At 45.0% G+C, this 17,209-nt stretch overlaps 1 protein-coding gene across 7 annotated transcripts in view; it reads left to right on the forward strand.

Annotated features, from left to right (window-relative positions):
• The first annotated feature begins 1,744 nt into the window (after positions 1 to 1,744).
• Positions 1,745 to 17,209, forward strand: part of STK32B (serine/threonine kinase 32B) — a 368,237-nt gene continuing 352,772 nt past the window's right edge. For 4 of the 7 annotated variants that reach the window (XM_053567283.1, XM_053567287.1, XM_053567286.1 and 1 more), the window contains exon 1: positions 1,745 to 1,947. In XM_053567283.1, the coding sequence (XP_053423258.1) occupies positions 1,896 to 1,947 (52 nt within the window). In that variant the 5' untranslated portion in view covers positions 1,745 to 1,895. Of the gene's footprint in view, positions 1,948 to 2,215; positions 2,227 to 16,027; positions 16,232 to 17,209 lie in introns of those variants that run through there. The other 3 variants (XM_053567285.1, XM_053567288.1, XM_053567284.1) reach the window with 3 other exon arrangements.

The following is a 17,209-nucleotide window of genomic DNA, read 5'->3' on the forward strand; positions in this document are numbered from 1 at the left end:
TGTCACTGAAGATCACAGCTAACACAATGTATGCTGTGTTAGCCACTCTGCCACCAATATCAGTTCATTTATTCTTCCTACCAAGATTAAAGAGGGAAAGTAGTATTATTGCAACTGAGGCCAGAAGAGGTTAAGTAATTTATTAACCTGCTAAGGAGTGGCAAAGTGGGTTGAAAGCTGTAATATGCAGTGGTAGAAGGATTCCCAGGGGACCCAGGAGTAGAGGAGGCACTTGGGGCACAGCCCGTGTGCCTTGAGGTGGGGGCTGTCTCCTATATCCTGCATGTAGTAAGTTGCCTGGTGTAGACTGGCCACTGTGTCAATGCTTGCTGGCGGAATGAGAGGCAGGAAATACTTAATCACTCATTACATGCCAGACACTGTTGTCTGCTTTTATAAACATTACTTGATACAATCCTCAGAGAAAACCTGGGGAGTTGATATCCACCACCTCATTCTACAGAGGAGAACTTCAAGGCAGCCCACACAGCCCATAAGGGCAGAGCCAGCTCAGAAATTAGGTATTTGCTTCTGCATTAGTTAGGCCATGCTGGATGGACAGGGTCCAGTCTTCTTTGTTCTTTCCGACTGTGTCTGGGAGGTAGGGGTGTTAGACAGATAACCCCCCCCCCCACACACACACACAGACACATACACACTCCCCAGAAGGAAGACAGGAAAAGACAGAGAGAAGTAGAGAGAGAGGTGGGGTAGGGGACGGAGTGGGGGCGAGACAGGACGGGGAAACTCAGAGTAAGGCTTAAGCCACAAAAGCAGTCAGAGGCTCGAGGCATCCAGCAGATGGCAGGATGTGGCCGAAAATTCTCTGCAGCGGCGCAAGGCAGAACTGCGTGGTTCGGTCCCCGCGACCCTCCAGGAGTGAACTGAGTCCGCACTTGCCCCACTCGCACCGCGTGGGCCTCAGACGCACCTGTAGCTTCCCGGAGCTTAGACGCCCGCAAGGCCGGTGCCTGTCCCCCACCCAGTCTCCCCAGGTCCCGCCGCAGGAGCAGCCCCAGGACCCAGATGAGAACCTCGCCCCTAAAGCCAACACGGGTGAGCCACAGTTTGGGGGGATTACGAGGCCCACGCCCGGCCATTCCCAGGGAGAACGATTTTGGGCCAACCACTGCTCTCTTGGGCCTCAGTTTCTCCAAGTACAAAGAAGGGGTCAGATTAGGCTCTAAAGGGTTGACTTTCATTCATTAAACGTGTAGTTCATTTAAGTATTTCAAATTGTACATTGTACCCCATAATTGCATTAATGTACACAGCTATGATTTAATAAAAATAAACGTGTAGAAAAACACCCAGAGGGAAGGCGTCTGTAGGAGAAACAGCAGACACGCCGGTGCCCGCCCCAGTCCCAACAGACGAAAAGGACAACTAACGAGAGACCCAAGGGCTCCTGCCCCCCGGGCCTCAGTCTACCGCTCTCTGAAATGGGGCCGGATGCTTTCTAGCTGTGGGGTTGTGTGTTGGGTGGGTGCTGCCCAGGGGGCGCTTCACCAGGTGACACAAAGCAGGTGCTCGCACCTCCCTCATTGTTGCCTGGGGCCGTCCTGGGCGAGCTACGTAGGGGGTCCTCCAGGAGGGTCCTCAGCCCAGGGGTGGCCCTTACGCCCCCGCCCGGCCGCGCCCTCTCCTTGCGGCCCGCGCCCGTCCCCTCCTCTCCTCCCTCCTCCTCAAGCTCCCGCGCCGCCTCCCGGCTCCCGCCCGCTGCAGCCGGCGAGGCGCGCGGAGCTCGGGGTTCCCGGGCGGGCACGGCTGGAGGCGCGGCGGCCGGGCGAGTGCAGCCCCGGGGACGCCGTCCCCGCCCCGCCCCGCCCCGCCCCGCTCCGCGCGGCTACGACCCGGGCCGGGCGCGCTCCCCGCACCCGAGCCCACGGCGGAATATGGGCGGGAACCACTCCCACAAGCTCCCGGCGTTTGACGAGAATGAGGAAGGTAAGGGACCCGGGCGCCGCCACTCCCGCTCCGGTGTGGAGGGGGGCGGGCATCCCCGCCTTCGCCGAGCGCTGCCCTGGGGCGCGCGCTGCCAGGGGACCAGCCACAGCCGCGTCGCCGAGCGCCGCCGGTCCCGATCCGTGCCCGGGCGGGGATTCTGCCGCGACAGCTGCCCTGCAGCCAGTGCCCCTTAGGGGCCGGGCGGTGCCAGCGCAGGGCCTGGGCCGCGGATTCTGAGAGAGCTGACCTGAAGCCTGCACTCGGGGTGTGAACGGAGGAGTAAGGCTGTGGCCTGGGTGGGCGGATTGCTCCGCGCGTGTGCGTGTGCCTGTGTGCGTGTGCATGTGTGTATATGTCCACGACGCACTGGGCTCGTGCAAGGCAGGTTGGCTGTAGCTCTCTTTGTTCGCCCAGGACGCCGGCCAAGGGAAACTTCGTGGCTAAACTTCGGGGCTCCCAGGACGGCCGATGGCCACTGCAGCCTCCCCCAGAGCGGTGGTGTAGACTGTCCAGCCTCATCTGAACTCCAGGGCTGAGGGTCCTTGCTGCTTAGGTTGATAGAGCTGGGCATTTGGACTAGCAGAACCCTATTTCCAGCGCTGTGTGTCCGTGGGCAACTTTCTTTTTTGTTATTTTTTAAAACTTAATTCAAATTAATATGAGGGTACAATATTTAGGTTTCGTTGTTCTCACTTACAGGGTAAAGTTGCATTTGTAGAAGAGCCCCTCACTCAAGGGGGAGTGTTACACACCCCCCCCAGTGTGCACATTAGGTGAGATCTCTCCTCAGGCCCACCCTCCTCCCCTACGTCCTCCCCCTCTAACCTCTACCTCTGAACTGGACTACTGTAGTGTTTATTCTTCTTAGAATCGTGTAATTGTTTATATATTGAATTCATATTAGAATGGAGTATATTCGATGTTTATTTTTCTATTCTTGTGATACTTTACGAAGAAGAATGTATTTCAACTCCATCCAGGTAAACGTAAAAGATGTAAAGTCTCCATCTTTTTTAATGGCTGAATAATATTCCATGGTATACATATGCCACAGTTTGTTGATCCATTCATGGGTTGATGGGCACTTAGGTTGCCTTCCAGGACTTGGCAATTATGAATTGAGTTGCAATAAACATTGGAGTGCAGATGTTTTTGTGGTAAAGTAATGTATGTTCTTCTGGGTAGATAATCTAGTAATGGGATTGCAGGGTCAAATGGAAGGTCTACTTTTAGATCTTTGAGGATTCTCCATACTTCTCTCCAAAAGGGCTGTATTAGTGTGCAACCCCACCAGCAGTGTAGAAGTGTTCCTTTCTCTCCACATCCACACCAGCATCTGGTGTTTTGGGACCTTGCGATGTAGATGGGGTTAGGTGATACCCTAGAGTGGTTTTTGTTTGCATTTCTCTGATGATTGAAGACCATGAGCATTTTTTCTTGTGTTTGTCTGGGGCAACTTGCTTAACCTCTCTGAAACCTTAGCTCTCTCACGTGGTTTAAAGCTTAACCACTAGAAATCCATGTGAAAAATGCCTTATGATACAAGCTGAACAGATCTGTCCAAATATTGGTTGTCTGTCTCTGACTGCTAGTTTCCTACTGTGCTGACTCTCCAGTCTCCACTGTGTCCCTAGTAAGAGCTAAGGCCGTTCCTATTCTATCACTGAAGAAAAAGACCTGTTCTAGTCACAGCTAGTAAGAAGCAGAGCTGGCCTTGAGGCTGGACAGTCTGCCTTGGAAGCTGCCATCATCACCCAAGGCACAGACTTGTGTGCACAGATCATAGTTTCTAGAACTCCCAAGGCTGTGGGTGTTGCTCAGATGCCCACCCCGACATCCCTTCTCAACAGGACAGATGAACACAGTCCATGTAAAGTTAAGTGAGCACCTGCTGTGAGTCAGTGTCAGAACCAGTGGGGCGAAGGGGAGTTAACCAGAGTGCAATGGGTGGGGAATGAGAAAAATACAGCACCGGAGAAGACACGGAAACAAAGGATGGGATCGGAAGGGCTGACCAAGCTGACGGCTGCAGCCAGCACAAAGCACACAATCAGCTTTATTTTATAGTATCCGTACACGGTTGTCCGGGGGGAGGCAGCATAGACAATATGGGGAAACAGCATAAACAAAAGACATAGTTTTGGTCTTACAGTGCAATAGGAAAATGTTAATGACTTTAACAAAGATAAACCATCTTGTTAATGGTTTCTACTCAACTTGGTTAACATAGGAAAAGAAGCTAGAAGGTGAGGATCTCAGCATAGTTAACAAAACAAAGGAAGAACATGTGACTTAGTGGTTATCTCAACTTTGTTAGCATATGACAAGGAGAAAGAAGGGGGCGATCTCAAGGATCTCTGCATAGTTAACCAAAGAAAGGGCTAAGTGACTTCTGGCAGAGGGAGCAGGAAGAAAGGAATATGGCTGTTTGGGGAATGGAGAAGCAGTTGGGGATTCGTTCCTTGAATGTTCCTCTGGCTGTGAGGGCCTTGCTATCTCACAGCCTGCTCTCCACAAGTCAGACCCATGCTGTCCTTTCTTAAAAGGGTTCCTAGTCTGGTGGCACTGAATGACTGTCCTTGGTAAGTGCTGTGAAGGCCCTGGGCAGGGCTTTGGGGGGACTGGAAGGCCCAGATCTTCTGGTCGTTAGACTGGAGTACAGGCAGGGGAGGAGTCGGCTGGAAATTGAAGAGGCTCTTGTGTGTCCCAGTAAGTTTGAACACCATGTAGTGTTACCCCCAGCCTGAGGGGTTTGCAGTGCTAGCCTGGGTCAAAGGTCATACGTTTGGTAATTTTCTTAGCATCTTTCTTATTTGCAGAAGAAATTCGTCAGTCTTATATTAACAACTCTTTCTATCCTTTATCTCAGAAAATGTGCTTTATAATATTTGTTGGAAAAATGGTTATCTCATTCTGAAAGCAGATTGGGCCTACCGTAAACTGCCTATTTTAGTGCTTGTTGAAATATACAAGGTTAAGGCTTTTCTCACTTTGCCAGCTTCCAGCTCAGTGAAACATTAACTTGTTGATTTTGCCAGTACATTTCTCATTTGCTTGTGCAGGTAAAACAGCGCTATTTGCCAGCAGCTGATTCATCTCATGGGCATGTATTGATCATATTTTCTCTGCCCACCTCTGTACGGGACAACAGGAGTATGGAAAGATGAGGACAGATGCTAACCCTTGAAGAGCTCCAGAGAAAGAACAGCACTGAGACTAGGGTGTTTAAATTCCCTGATGTGGGCGAGTTCAGGGGACTGTGGCTTCCCAGAGGAGGGTATCTAACCCTGTCAGCGGGGAAGAGGGATTTGTCTAAAAGGACTTGAATTTTGCAGAAATGGCAGGAGAAATAGTTGGTAGGGGGGAAAGACGCTTCGGAGTGGAGGGAAGAAAATGTGCAAAGGCAGGCTTGGTGCCTGTGGCTCAAGCGGCTAAGGCACCAGCCACATACACCTGAGCTGGCAGGTTTGAATCCAGCCTGGGCCCGCAAAACAACAACTACAATTGCAACCAAAAAATAGCTGGCGGTTGTGGTGGGCACCTGTAGTCCCAGCTACTTGGGAGGCTGAGGCAGGAGAATCGCTTGAGCCCAGGAGTTGGAGGTTGCTGTGAGCTGTGATGCCACAGCACTCTACCCAGGGTGACAACTTGAGGCTCTGTCTCCAAAAAAAAAAAAAAAGTATATATATATGTATATTTATATCATTATAAGGGCGGCACCTGTCGCTCAGTGGGTAGGTCACTGGCCCTGGCCCCGGCCCCGGCCAAACTGCAACAAAAAAATAGCCAGGCATTGTGGTGGGCGCCTATAGTCCCAGCTACTCGGGAGGCTGAGGCAGGAGAATTGCTTGAGCCCAGGAGTTGGAGGTTGCTGTGAGCTGTGATGTCACACACTCTACCCAGGGCAACAGCTTGAGCTCCGTCTCAAAAAAAAAAAAAAAAAAAAGAAAAAAAAAAGAAAAGAAAAGAAAAGAAAATGTGTAAAGGCAGATGGTAAAGAATAAGCCTGGCTCACTTAGGGGGCCTGAGGAAGTTTAGTATTCCTACACTGTGGAGTGTGAGGCTGGAAAGTGCCAGAGACGAACTCTGAATTCCAGGCCCAGTGGCCATGTCAAGATGTTTGGACTTGATCTTAGGGGCATTCTGGAGTCACTGAAGGATTTTAAGCAGGGAGTGATATGGTTCAGTGAAGAAGCTTTTGTAAACTATCGTCTTTGGGGTGGTTGAAAATGCAAACATGTACCTGATAACTCTGACTTTCAAGTGATTTTAGGCTAAACCACAGCTGGGATTTACCATTGCATTATTATGCCAAGACCATCCACATTCTCGTGGCAAGAGTTGTTCAACCACGTGCAGGTGGGATAGCTGTTCACGCTCACATGGAAGTCAAGTAGGAACCCCGTTGCGGGTTAGTTGGCAGCATTCTTTTTTCTTCCTGGTGCATGAAACAGTGGTGTTTTTACAGTGAGTGGCATCTGAGATGTGGTGGGGTAGGGAGCATTAACTGAGGCTCCTCCAGCTGCAGAGGAAGGAAAAGCAACCCAAAGTGCTTTTAAGGGAATTAATTGAACGTGGCCATTTCTCATCGATGGTCATGGCTCGTGCTTAGATTATTACTAAAGCTCTTTAACGAGTCTCCTTCCAGTGTCCCTACAGTGCAACGGCCAGAGTGATCTTATTAAAATGTACACTGGGCATGTCATTTTTCTGCACAACTCCACCCAACCCCACCTCTTCCCTCCGAGCACCAGGCACAACTTGCATCCTTAAGAGACTAAAAGCTGAAGTCCTCACAGATACCCGTCAGGCCCTCCCCTCTGGGACTGCTCCTCCTTCCTTCATTCTCTGCCCACCTGGCTCTCTCCTGCTTCTCAGACCCTCACACCTCAGCCCTGGCAGCTGCTCCACTAGCCTGAGAACATTTCACCCACTCCCACCTGCACCTTCCTCAGGTCTCCAGGAAAATGTTACTGTGTCGCGGAGATCCTCGCTGACCACTTGACTTAAAACGTCACTCCCACTCTCCTTCCTTGCTTCATTTTGGTTCATGTCACTTGTCACCATCTACAATACTATTAATTTAACTTATTTTCTTCGTTATTGTCTGTCTTCCTCCATTCAGTTGCAACCTCTTAAAAGCAGAAATTTTATTGGATTGTTTCCTCCTAAGGTATTAGAGGTTCCTTAAAAGTAGAGATTTCGTGTGACTTATTCACTGCTGTATCCTCCAGGTGTAAAACACACCCGGAACATAATAGATGACTGATAAATTTTGGCTGGATAAATGGGAGAATGAACGTGTCCATCTCATCAGCTGTGGCTGGAAACGGGTTCCCTTCCTTCCTGGATTCTCTGCTGTCCTCTGTGTGACCTTCCTCTCAGCGCTCCCACCTCCTCCACGTTCACAGCCTCTCAACCAGAGTTTGGAAAGAGAGGCTCTTTCTCACTGGAGTTGGAAAAATGTCCCAGCTGAGCTCTTCCAATTGGTTCTGAATGAGCTGTGGTCTGTTCTTGGAATCAAGGACTGTGGGCAGGGATAGGTAAGGCTCTAAATGGCCAGGTGCGGTCACGTGACCACCCAGAGAGGGCGCCAGGTGAGGCATTTGGACGAAGGGGGTATGTGAAGAGTCTTCCCAAGGAATATTGGGTATCAGCAGAAGGGCACGTGGTTGCTGGGCAGGTAGTGAAAACAAAACCCATTTGCTCTGCACTCTGATTATCACTCTGTCCTTGGAAGGTGGGTTGGAACACTTATCTAATTTGATTGATTCCATGCCCATCTTCTGCATTACACTGTGACCTCCTAAAGAGCAGCAATTATTTCTTTTTCATGTATCTACAAATGACATTCAGCAGTGCTTTGTTGAATGAAAGATCAGAGCAATCACCTACTGCAGGCCAATGTCTTCCATTTGTCTGGGTTCTGAAGCTATTGAGAAAAACAATATAGAAATTTCAGATTTACTTCTGGTAAAGTTGGTTTAGAGACTGTTACTTGGACTTGAGATTAGAATGGCCTTCCTACTCCTCCCCCTTGGCACTGACTTGGCAGAGAATTAGGTCTGCAGAGTGGACCCTGCACTGCCAGCAGCTTGGTTGCTCTCAACGATGGTGCACAGCTCATCAGCTGCGGCTGGAAATAATAATTAATAATAGTTAATAATTCACAAGAAATTCCTAACGTGATAGGAAATATGTAAATAGCAATGTGTAATGATTAATGGATATCAGACTCTCACATACCATGACTTGGGATATCACTTTTCTTCTTGTTAAGAGAGACGGCAGAGCTTTTACCCATTGTGTTCTGGGTAAGACAGAACTCCTGCTTTATGAGATAGCAAAGCACTGGGGAGAGGAAGTATGAGCTGGAGTGAATAAAATGTTAGGATGGAGGCAGGATTTAAAGGAAGGGTTTAAATGCCTCAAGAGGTAAAAGATTAGTATTTTAGGGAGATCAAACAGCATCAGCTAGCACTGAACTTATGCATTTTCCTGAGAGAATTAAAAGGAAAAAATACTCCTAGCAATACAGTTATGTAAAATACGGGCTTTGAGCAATGGCAGGCAGAGATGAAGAAATTATTCTACAAAGAGCACTGGGGTCCTAACACTCTAAAAGGATATTCCAGTTCACACGGCAGTGAGGACAAATAGGATACCACAGGAGAAGGCCTAGTGCAGGCCAACTTGAACTACTTAAGATGAGAAAAACGGATTGTATTAGACCATGAAGGGAGGCCACACCCTCACCTGGTGTCACCAATAAAAACACAGAGGTCAATGTCATAACCAACCCTGGAATCTTCCTCCTTGGATTGCTCTTACTCAGTGAAGGGTTCGGCCTCTGGTTCATCTTCCAGAAATACTCGACCTATAAAACCATTAATTTAAATGGCCATTCTCTCAATGTAGGACGTTATCACTGCCCACCAATATCCTGTTCTCCTTTTTTTTGGTGCATATAAAAAAGTAAGACCCCTTGAAGTTTTGTGGGGCCATGCAACATGTTTCGGTCAATGTAAGCAGAGATGATGTGTGTCGCATCTTAAGAATAGTGGGTGTTACTTCATATCCCTCTATATTGGGGCAACGACGATGATCTACGGTTGGAATATTTCAGTCTTGTTCCTGGAGGAAGAACAAAATAGATCAGAGGTCACACCCACTACCAGCCAGCCGACAGTGAGACACGGCATGAGTGTTACATATACACCACAGTGAGATGAGGCATGAGAGTAACATGTACACCTGCAGTGAGATATGGTATGAGAGTAACATGTACAACAACAGTGAGACGTGGCATGAGAGTAACATGTACACTGTAGTGAGACGTGGCATGAGAGTAACGTACACTGCAGTGAGACGTGGCATAAGAGTAACATGTACAACAACAGTGAGACGTGGCATGAGAGTAACATGTACACTGCAGTGAGACGTGGCATGAGAATAACATGTACACTGCAGTGAGACGTGGCATAAGAGTAACATGTACACTGCAGTGAGACGTGGCATGAGAGTAACATGTACAACAACAGTGAGACGTGGCATGAGAGTAACATGTACACTGCAGTGAGATGTGGTATGAGAGTAACACGTACACTGCAGTGAGACGTGGCATGAGAGTAACATGTACACTGCAGTGAGACGTGGCATGAGAGTAACATGTACACTGCAGTGAGACGTGGCATGAGAGTAACATGTACAACAACAGTGAGACGTGGCAGGAGAGTAACATGTACACTGCAGTGAGACGTGGTATGAGAGTAACATGTACACTGCAGTGAGACGTGGCATGAGAGTAACATGTACACTGCAGTGATACGTGGCATGAGAGTAACATGTACACTGCAGTGAGACGTGGCATGAGAGTAACATACACTTCAGTGGGACGTTGCATGAGAGTAACGTGTACACTGCAGAGGGACGTGGCATGAGAGTAACGTGTACACTGCAGTGAGACGTGGTATGAGAGTAACATGTACACTGCAGTGAGACGTGGCATGAGAGTAACATGTACACTGCAGTGAGACGTGGCATAAGAGTAACATGTACAACAACAGTGAGATGTGGCATGAGAGTAACATGTACACTGCAGTGAGACGTGGCATAAGAGTAACATGTACACCTGCTGAGAGACGTGGCATGAGAGTAACATGTACACTGCAGTGAGACGTGGCATGAGAGTAACATGTACACTGCAGTGAGACGTGGCATGAGAGTAACATGTACACTGCAGTGAGACGTGGCATGAGAGTAACATGTACAACAACAGTGAGACGTGGCATGAGAGTAACATGTACACTGCAGTGAGACGTGGCATGAGAGTAACGTACACTGCAGTGAGATGTGGCATAAGAGTAACATGTACACTGGAGTGAGACGTGGCATGAGAGTAACATGTACACTGCAGTGAGACGTGGCATAAGAGTAACATGTACACCTGCTGAGATACGTGGCATGAGAGTAACATGTACACTGCAGTGAGACGTGGCATGAGAGTAACATGTACACTGCAGTGAGACGTGGCATGAGAGTAACATACACTTCAGTGGGACGTTGCATGAGAGTAACGTGTACACTGCAGAGGGACGTGGCATGAGAGTAACGTGTACACTGCAGTGAGACGTGGCATGAGAGTAACATACACTGCAGTGAGACGTGGCATGAGTGTAACGTGCACACTGCAGTGAGACGTGGCATGAAAGTAACATGTACACCTGCAGAGAGACGTGGCATGAGAGTAACATGTACACCTGCAGTGAGACGTGGCATGAGAGTAGCACATGCACCTTTGAGTCTTAGGCCACTGGTATTTGGGGTTGGTCATTACCACAGCATAAACCTGCCTATCTGTCAGTCACACTTATGCAAACCAGCCCTCTCTCAAGCATAAAGCAGTCACTGTTTTTCAATTCTTTGTTATGTTGGCTGTATTGTTATTATAGATACTCTTTCTCACATTGCGGAAGTTTTTTTCTATCCCAATTTGGTGAGTTTTTATTACCAATGGGAATCAAATCGAACCAAATTATTTTCCTTCATCTATTGAGATAAGATATGGCTTTTCTCCTTTTTCTAATGAAGTGAAGAATTACACTGATTTTATTTATTTATTTATTTATTTTTTGCAGTTTTTGGGCTGGGCCAGGTTTGAACCCGCCACCTCCGGTATATGGGGCTGTCGCCCTACTCTTTTGAGCCACAGGCGCCACCCTATACTGATTGATTTTTAAAATTTAAATAAACTTTTCAGTCTTGGGATAAACCCAACTTCATGATATGATATATACTTGAATTTGATTTGCTAATATTTTGTTTATAATTTTTTCATAAGAATGAAAAAATATGAATGCTATGACAATACATTTGAAACAGAAAAAATAACTACCCTGTAAAAGCACAACTTACCAATAATAATACAGGGGAAATTTAAGTATTAGAATAGCTCTGTACCTATTAAAGAATTGCATCTGTAATAAAACTTTCCTGTGGAAAACATTCTAGTCCTAGATATCATCATAAGTGTCTTCTTCCTAACATTAGAAATAATATTAATCCTCTGCAAATTCTTCCAGAGAATAGGAGGGAAGAGTACATTTTTAATGGCTTTATTGGGTTTTTGTATTGAGATTATATGGACCTCATTAAAAGAATTTGGAAGTATACCAAACTTGTGAAGGACTATTATTATTTCTAAGTTTCACAGTTATTGGCATAATATGCACATCCTTTTATTACAGGTCCGACTATCCGTAGGATCTGTAATGATGTCTCCTTTCTCAATTCTGATTATGGTAATTTGTTCTTTTTCTTGTTTATATTCCTTAATTGGTCTTGCTTAGTTTATCAGTTTTTAAAGTTTGAAAATAACTTGTGGCTTTAACTTTTGTTTGCTTTTTGATTCACTGACTTATGTGCTCATTATAATTGTCTTCTTGTGTATAATTTTTGTTTCACTTCTCTTTTTTTAGGTTTTTGAGATAGAGTCTTGGATCATTGATTATATTTACTCACATGTTCTAGTCTATTTTGCTTATGGGTTTTCACTGAAATTATTTTTCTTTGACTGAAGTATTTTCTTTAGAATTTCCTTTGGGGTATGCCTTCTGCTGCCAAATTTTCTCACTTTCTATTTGTCTGAAAATGTCTTTGTTTAGACTTTACTCATAAACAGTTATTTTGCTGGTTACCAAATTCTGTGTCAGCGATATTTTCTTCATCGTTGTGAAACTATGATTTTGCTGCCTTTTGGCCTCCATTTTTTCTGATTAAGAAATAGCTGTTGGGCGGCATCTGTGGCTCAGGAGAGTAGGGTGCTGGTCCTATATGCCGGAGGTGGTGTGTTCAAACCCAGCCCCAGCCAAAACTGCAAAAAATAAATAAATAAAAAGGTGTACATTAAAAAAAAAAAAAAGAAATAGCTGTTAGTACAGTTTTTGCTTCTTTGAAGCGTATTGTGTTTCTCTTATCTGGCTGCTTGTAGGATTTTACACACAGGTGCATTTTCTGTCTGCTTTCAGCCTGTGGAGAGTGGTGTTTGAGTTTGTGATGTAGTGGACTTTAGTTTTGGGGTCGTTGCTTCTGACGTTTTCTCTTTCTCCTCACATTATGAATCTCAAATTGCAAAGGCTTTACCTTATCATTCTGACCCATTTGGCTCTGACAGTATTTCTATATTTTTTCCTTAGCCTCTGTTTCTAGTATGAATATTATCTTCTGGCTTATTTCTTTTTTTAATCACGGCAGGGAAGTGTTTCTGCTATTAAGGATGACCATGAAGTTTTTGCAATTATTGTGTTTTTCAGTTCTAGAATTGCCAGCTAGTAGTCTTTAATGGCTTTTAGATCTCAGCTGAAATTTGTAAAATGTAGCTTTTAATTTCTTAAGTATGTTGGTTAAGTTCTTTCAGAAGATGTGTTGGATAAATCCATTATTTGGTGACCCTATAGGCCTATTTCTATCATCTATTATTTCCTTTATACATACTTTGTCTTATAATTTGCCTGTTTCTTATTACATGCTGGACATTATATAGGAAATAGTCTAGAGATCATTTGAAGCTTCGAATGATATTCTATTTCCTCAGAGATGTTTTCTCTTTGCTTTTTGCAGGCAGCTATGCTAGAGATGGTAGGAATCATGTTGTATCTTAAATCCTCACGGAGATTCAGGTAGTTTGAAATACTGAAGGAGCTGATCTAAAACTATTTTACACTTATCATTACAATTTAAACTGTGTTCTTATATAAAGCTTGGGGTGTTTAACCAAGCCTCCTCCTCTTTGGTAGATCCTTTTTGTCCCCTCCCCTAAAACTTTGGAGGCTTCCAAAGCCTCCTTGGTGTCTCAGCTTCTTGGAATCTGCTCCCAGATCCGGTAGGTGCCACTTTAGGGGTCTGTTTCTTTGAGCCTTCATTTCTCCTGAATATTTGGCCTCCAGTTCCTTCTTCTCTTGATAATCCTATAATTCCTTCAAATAGATTTCTTAAAAATAAATTTTATATAGCTATTATATTTTTTCTTGGCAGGCAGGGTAACCAAAAATACTGAAGCTGAACTCCCCTCCTCAGTATTATCTGTACGTAAGAGCGGTCTATTTTAAAAGTAAGCGCTCCTTAATACCTGTGCCACCTTAGCTCCACTACCAAGCTCTCCTCACTTTCACAATGGCAGTTCATGAAAAAACGGGTCCTTACTTGGTCTCTTCACTTTCTCAATGATAACTTATTCTTCAAATTACTATGCCTGGCTTCTTTTCATCATTCTAGCTCTGACTGTGACCCTTTTTGTTTGAAAATAGCAGATAACTGTAAGGTGTCTTTCTGGGACACAAAAAAATTAACTCACTCAGTAACTCACCACCCAGCAAAAGAAATAGAGCATGTCTAGTTCTGTTGAGGCTCCCTGAACATGCCTGCTCCACTCCATCCCCTTTCTCATGCATTTTTATGCCTAAACACCACAATGTTTGGTTTTTATACTTGTTTTTTTTTTTTTTTTTTGAGACAGAGCCTCAAGCTGTCACCCTGGGTAGAGTGCTGTGGCATCACAGCTCACAGCAACCTCCAACGCCTGGGCTCAAGCAATTCTCCTGCCTCTGCCTCCCAAGTAGCTGGGATTACCGGCACCTGCCACAACGCCCGGCTCTTTTTGTTGTTGTTGTTGTTGCAGACATCATTGTTGTTTGGCGGAGCCGGGCTGGATTTGAACCCTCAGGTGTATGTGGCTGGTGCCTTAGCTGCTTGAGCCACAGGTGGGGAGCCTATAGTTTTGAAATTTATAAAAATGGTAGCATATTTTATGTGTTCTTCTGAAGTTTTATGTTTTCGCTCAAGATTGAGTTTCTAAGATTCATCCATGCTGCTGTGAGTAGCTCCATGCTGTTCATTTTTGCTAGTCTTTCATTATGTGACTGTCTTCTGACACTGAACTTTGATACTGTTTCTGAGTTTTTACTATCAGGAGCAATACTGCTGTGAACAATTTTGTATATGGTTTCCTGCTGCACATACTGCAAGATTTTCTTTTTTAATTAATTTTTAAAAAATCAGATTAAGATGAAGGCACCAATGACGAGGTTACATTGCTGGTGATGCAAGATTTTCTCTAGGATATATTCCATGGGAGAGCTGCTGGGTCCTAGAGTGGGTACATGTCCAACTTTATAAGATAATGGAAAATTGCTCACCAGAGGGGTTGTATTGATTCACACTTGGACAATCCACGTTTAAGTTTTCCCATCGCTCTACATCAGCACCGTTCTGTACAAATATGATTTAGTTGATACAAATATAAGCCACACATGCAATTTTAAATTTTCTAGTAGTGACATCATAAAAGTAGAAATAAGTGAACTTAATTTTAATGACATATTTGACTTAACCAGATATACCCCAAATATATCATTTCAGTGTGTAATCATGTTAAAATTATTAATGGGGGTTTTTACATTATCTTATTAACACTAAGTCTTTTGACATTGAGCAAGTATTCTATTCTCATTGCATGTGTTAATTTAGGCTCACTACATTCAAAGTGTTGAAAAGCCACCTGTGGCTAGGAGACACCATCTAGTACGGCATGCATTTATTTCCTTGCCAATTGAAGTCTTTTTTTCCCACCCCCCACCCGATGCCCATTCAGAGAGAGCACCCCAGCCCTCTACCCCTTCTCATCACCTCTCCCCCAAACTTGAAGTGAGTTTTTCTTCTATTCGGGCATGCATTGGATTGTCTACTGCCTTCACAATACGAAGTCTTACTGACTTTTTCATCTTTTCCAATTAAATGAGCATAAAATAGTATTTCATTGTTGTTTTAAATTGCACTTCTTCACTAAGAGGTTAAGCTTTCTTTCTATTATTTACTTACCAGTTATGGTTCTGCTTTTGTGAAGTGCCTGTTTATAGCTTTGGTAATTTCCCTATTTGAAGTCTGTCTTTTTGACTGATGTGTATTTCTTTATATAATTGTGATGACATTTCTTGGTTAGTTCTCTTGTTTTATGATTTCACTTTTTAAGTGCTTTTTATTTCTCTCTATTGATATCATAATTGTCTTCATACTTGTCAGACTATCCTTGTGGTTTATATTTTTGTGTATAAGAAAACCTATTCTACCTTAAGATTTATGTTTATTATTTATCAAAGCAGTATGTTCTCTTTACACTTTTCTAGGCTTCCCTCCACTTTTGCAGCTGTTCCTTGTCAGCTGCTTTACAAGGCTGGCTTCCTTGTGTTTGCAGTAGAGCTTGGAGTTTGTCAGGACTGAGCAATTTGACCTCTTATTTAGCTCTCTGCACCATCTCCCTAGGTGATCTTGTCAACCTCTGTGTGTTCAATCATTCTGTGTTGGGAGCCAGAAACTACACTAGTTTTCAAAAAGGGAAAATGTAATACAAAAGCTTGTCAACCAGTAAAATGTTTAGCTATAAATGGGGTCAGAGAGGACTCTAAAAAATAGAGTCCAACTATTTTGCAACTCTATGTAGCAACTCTAGCAATCAGCTGTTCCATCTAGGGCCAAAGGGGAGCAAGAAGGGAGAAAAGGCTCAGACCTCGAAGGAGGGCGCTTTATACAGAGGCTGTGAGCCTCTGTGATACAGATGTCTTTGGAGAAGGTACTGCTGCCAGAACAGGCAGCCCGCTGGACAGCAGAGACACTTGCTGGAAAGTACTGGTTGCACCTGACCTTTGAGTGCCACAAAGGTGAGGGCTACCAGGCCCCCTGCACATGGATCTACTGGGTGGCAGTTGGAACACAGCTCACTGCAAGAAGGAAGGTAGGTCTCATCCTCGCTCTGCTCTCCCAGCAGTGTCTCCCCTGCTTACCTTGAAGCCCTGTGAAGAAGGAGAAATGTCTACAGGGTTCAGCTCCAGTATCACACATTTGTTTCAGGGCTGAGAGACAGTAAATTAATAACTGCCACTCCATATTCCTATATGGCAGAAACTCAATAATTTATTACCTTAATCCAGATTTTTCACCTGGTTTCCAAACCTCTGGTTTTGTATTCATAATTTCTCTTGGATGTCTCAATAGAATTGGTCAAATTCAACATGATTTGACCAGACTCATTTTTCCTGCAAAGTTTCCTGGTTTAGTGCACAGAATCATTACTTATCCAGTTGCAGAAGTCAAAATATCTCAGGTTTTCCTTGATTCTTCCATCTTCCTCTTCCCCATAAATCCAATGAGGCACCTAGATAGGTTGATTCTGTCCCTTGAATATCTCTCCGGTATGCCCCCATCTTTCTGACCACACTACCAGCACCTCACTCTAAACATCACACCCATTTGCTCCTCCACGGGCCTCCTGACTCATCTGCCTTCACTCCCCACCTGCTCGATGGCTCTCAGGACAAAGATCAGAATCTGCAATTTAGTTTTCTTTCTTTTTTTTTTTTTTTTGTAGAGACAGAGTCTCACCCTATGGCCCTCAGTAGAGTGCCGTGGCCTCACACAGCTCACAGCAACCTCCAACTCCTGGGCCCAAGTGATTCTCCTACCTCAGCCTCCCGAGCAGCTGGGACTACAGGTGCCCGCCACAACGCCCGGCCATTGCAATTTAGTTTTCAAGGCCTTATATGGCCTGAAACCTGCCCACTTTCTCATCTGCATTCTCCTTCACTGTGTGAGTTAAGATCATCAATGTACCTAAAGTTCTTACCCAGACCCTGGCACATGGCAGCTTTCTCATAGTTAGCAATTTCCTTCCTCTTAGATCAATGCTGCTGCTTTGTTCTTCAACCACATGACC

This window comes from Nycticebus coucang, chromosome 17, assembly GCF_027406575.1.
Source record: "Nycticebus coucang isolate mNycCou1 chromosome 17, mNycCou1.pri, whole genome shotgun sequence".
NCBI lineage: Eukaryota > Metazoa > Chordata > Mammalia > Primates > Lorisidae > Nycticebus > Nycticebus coucang.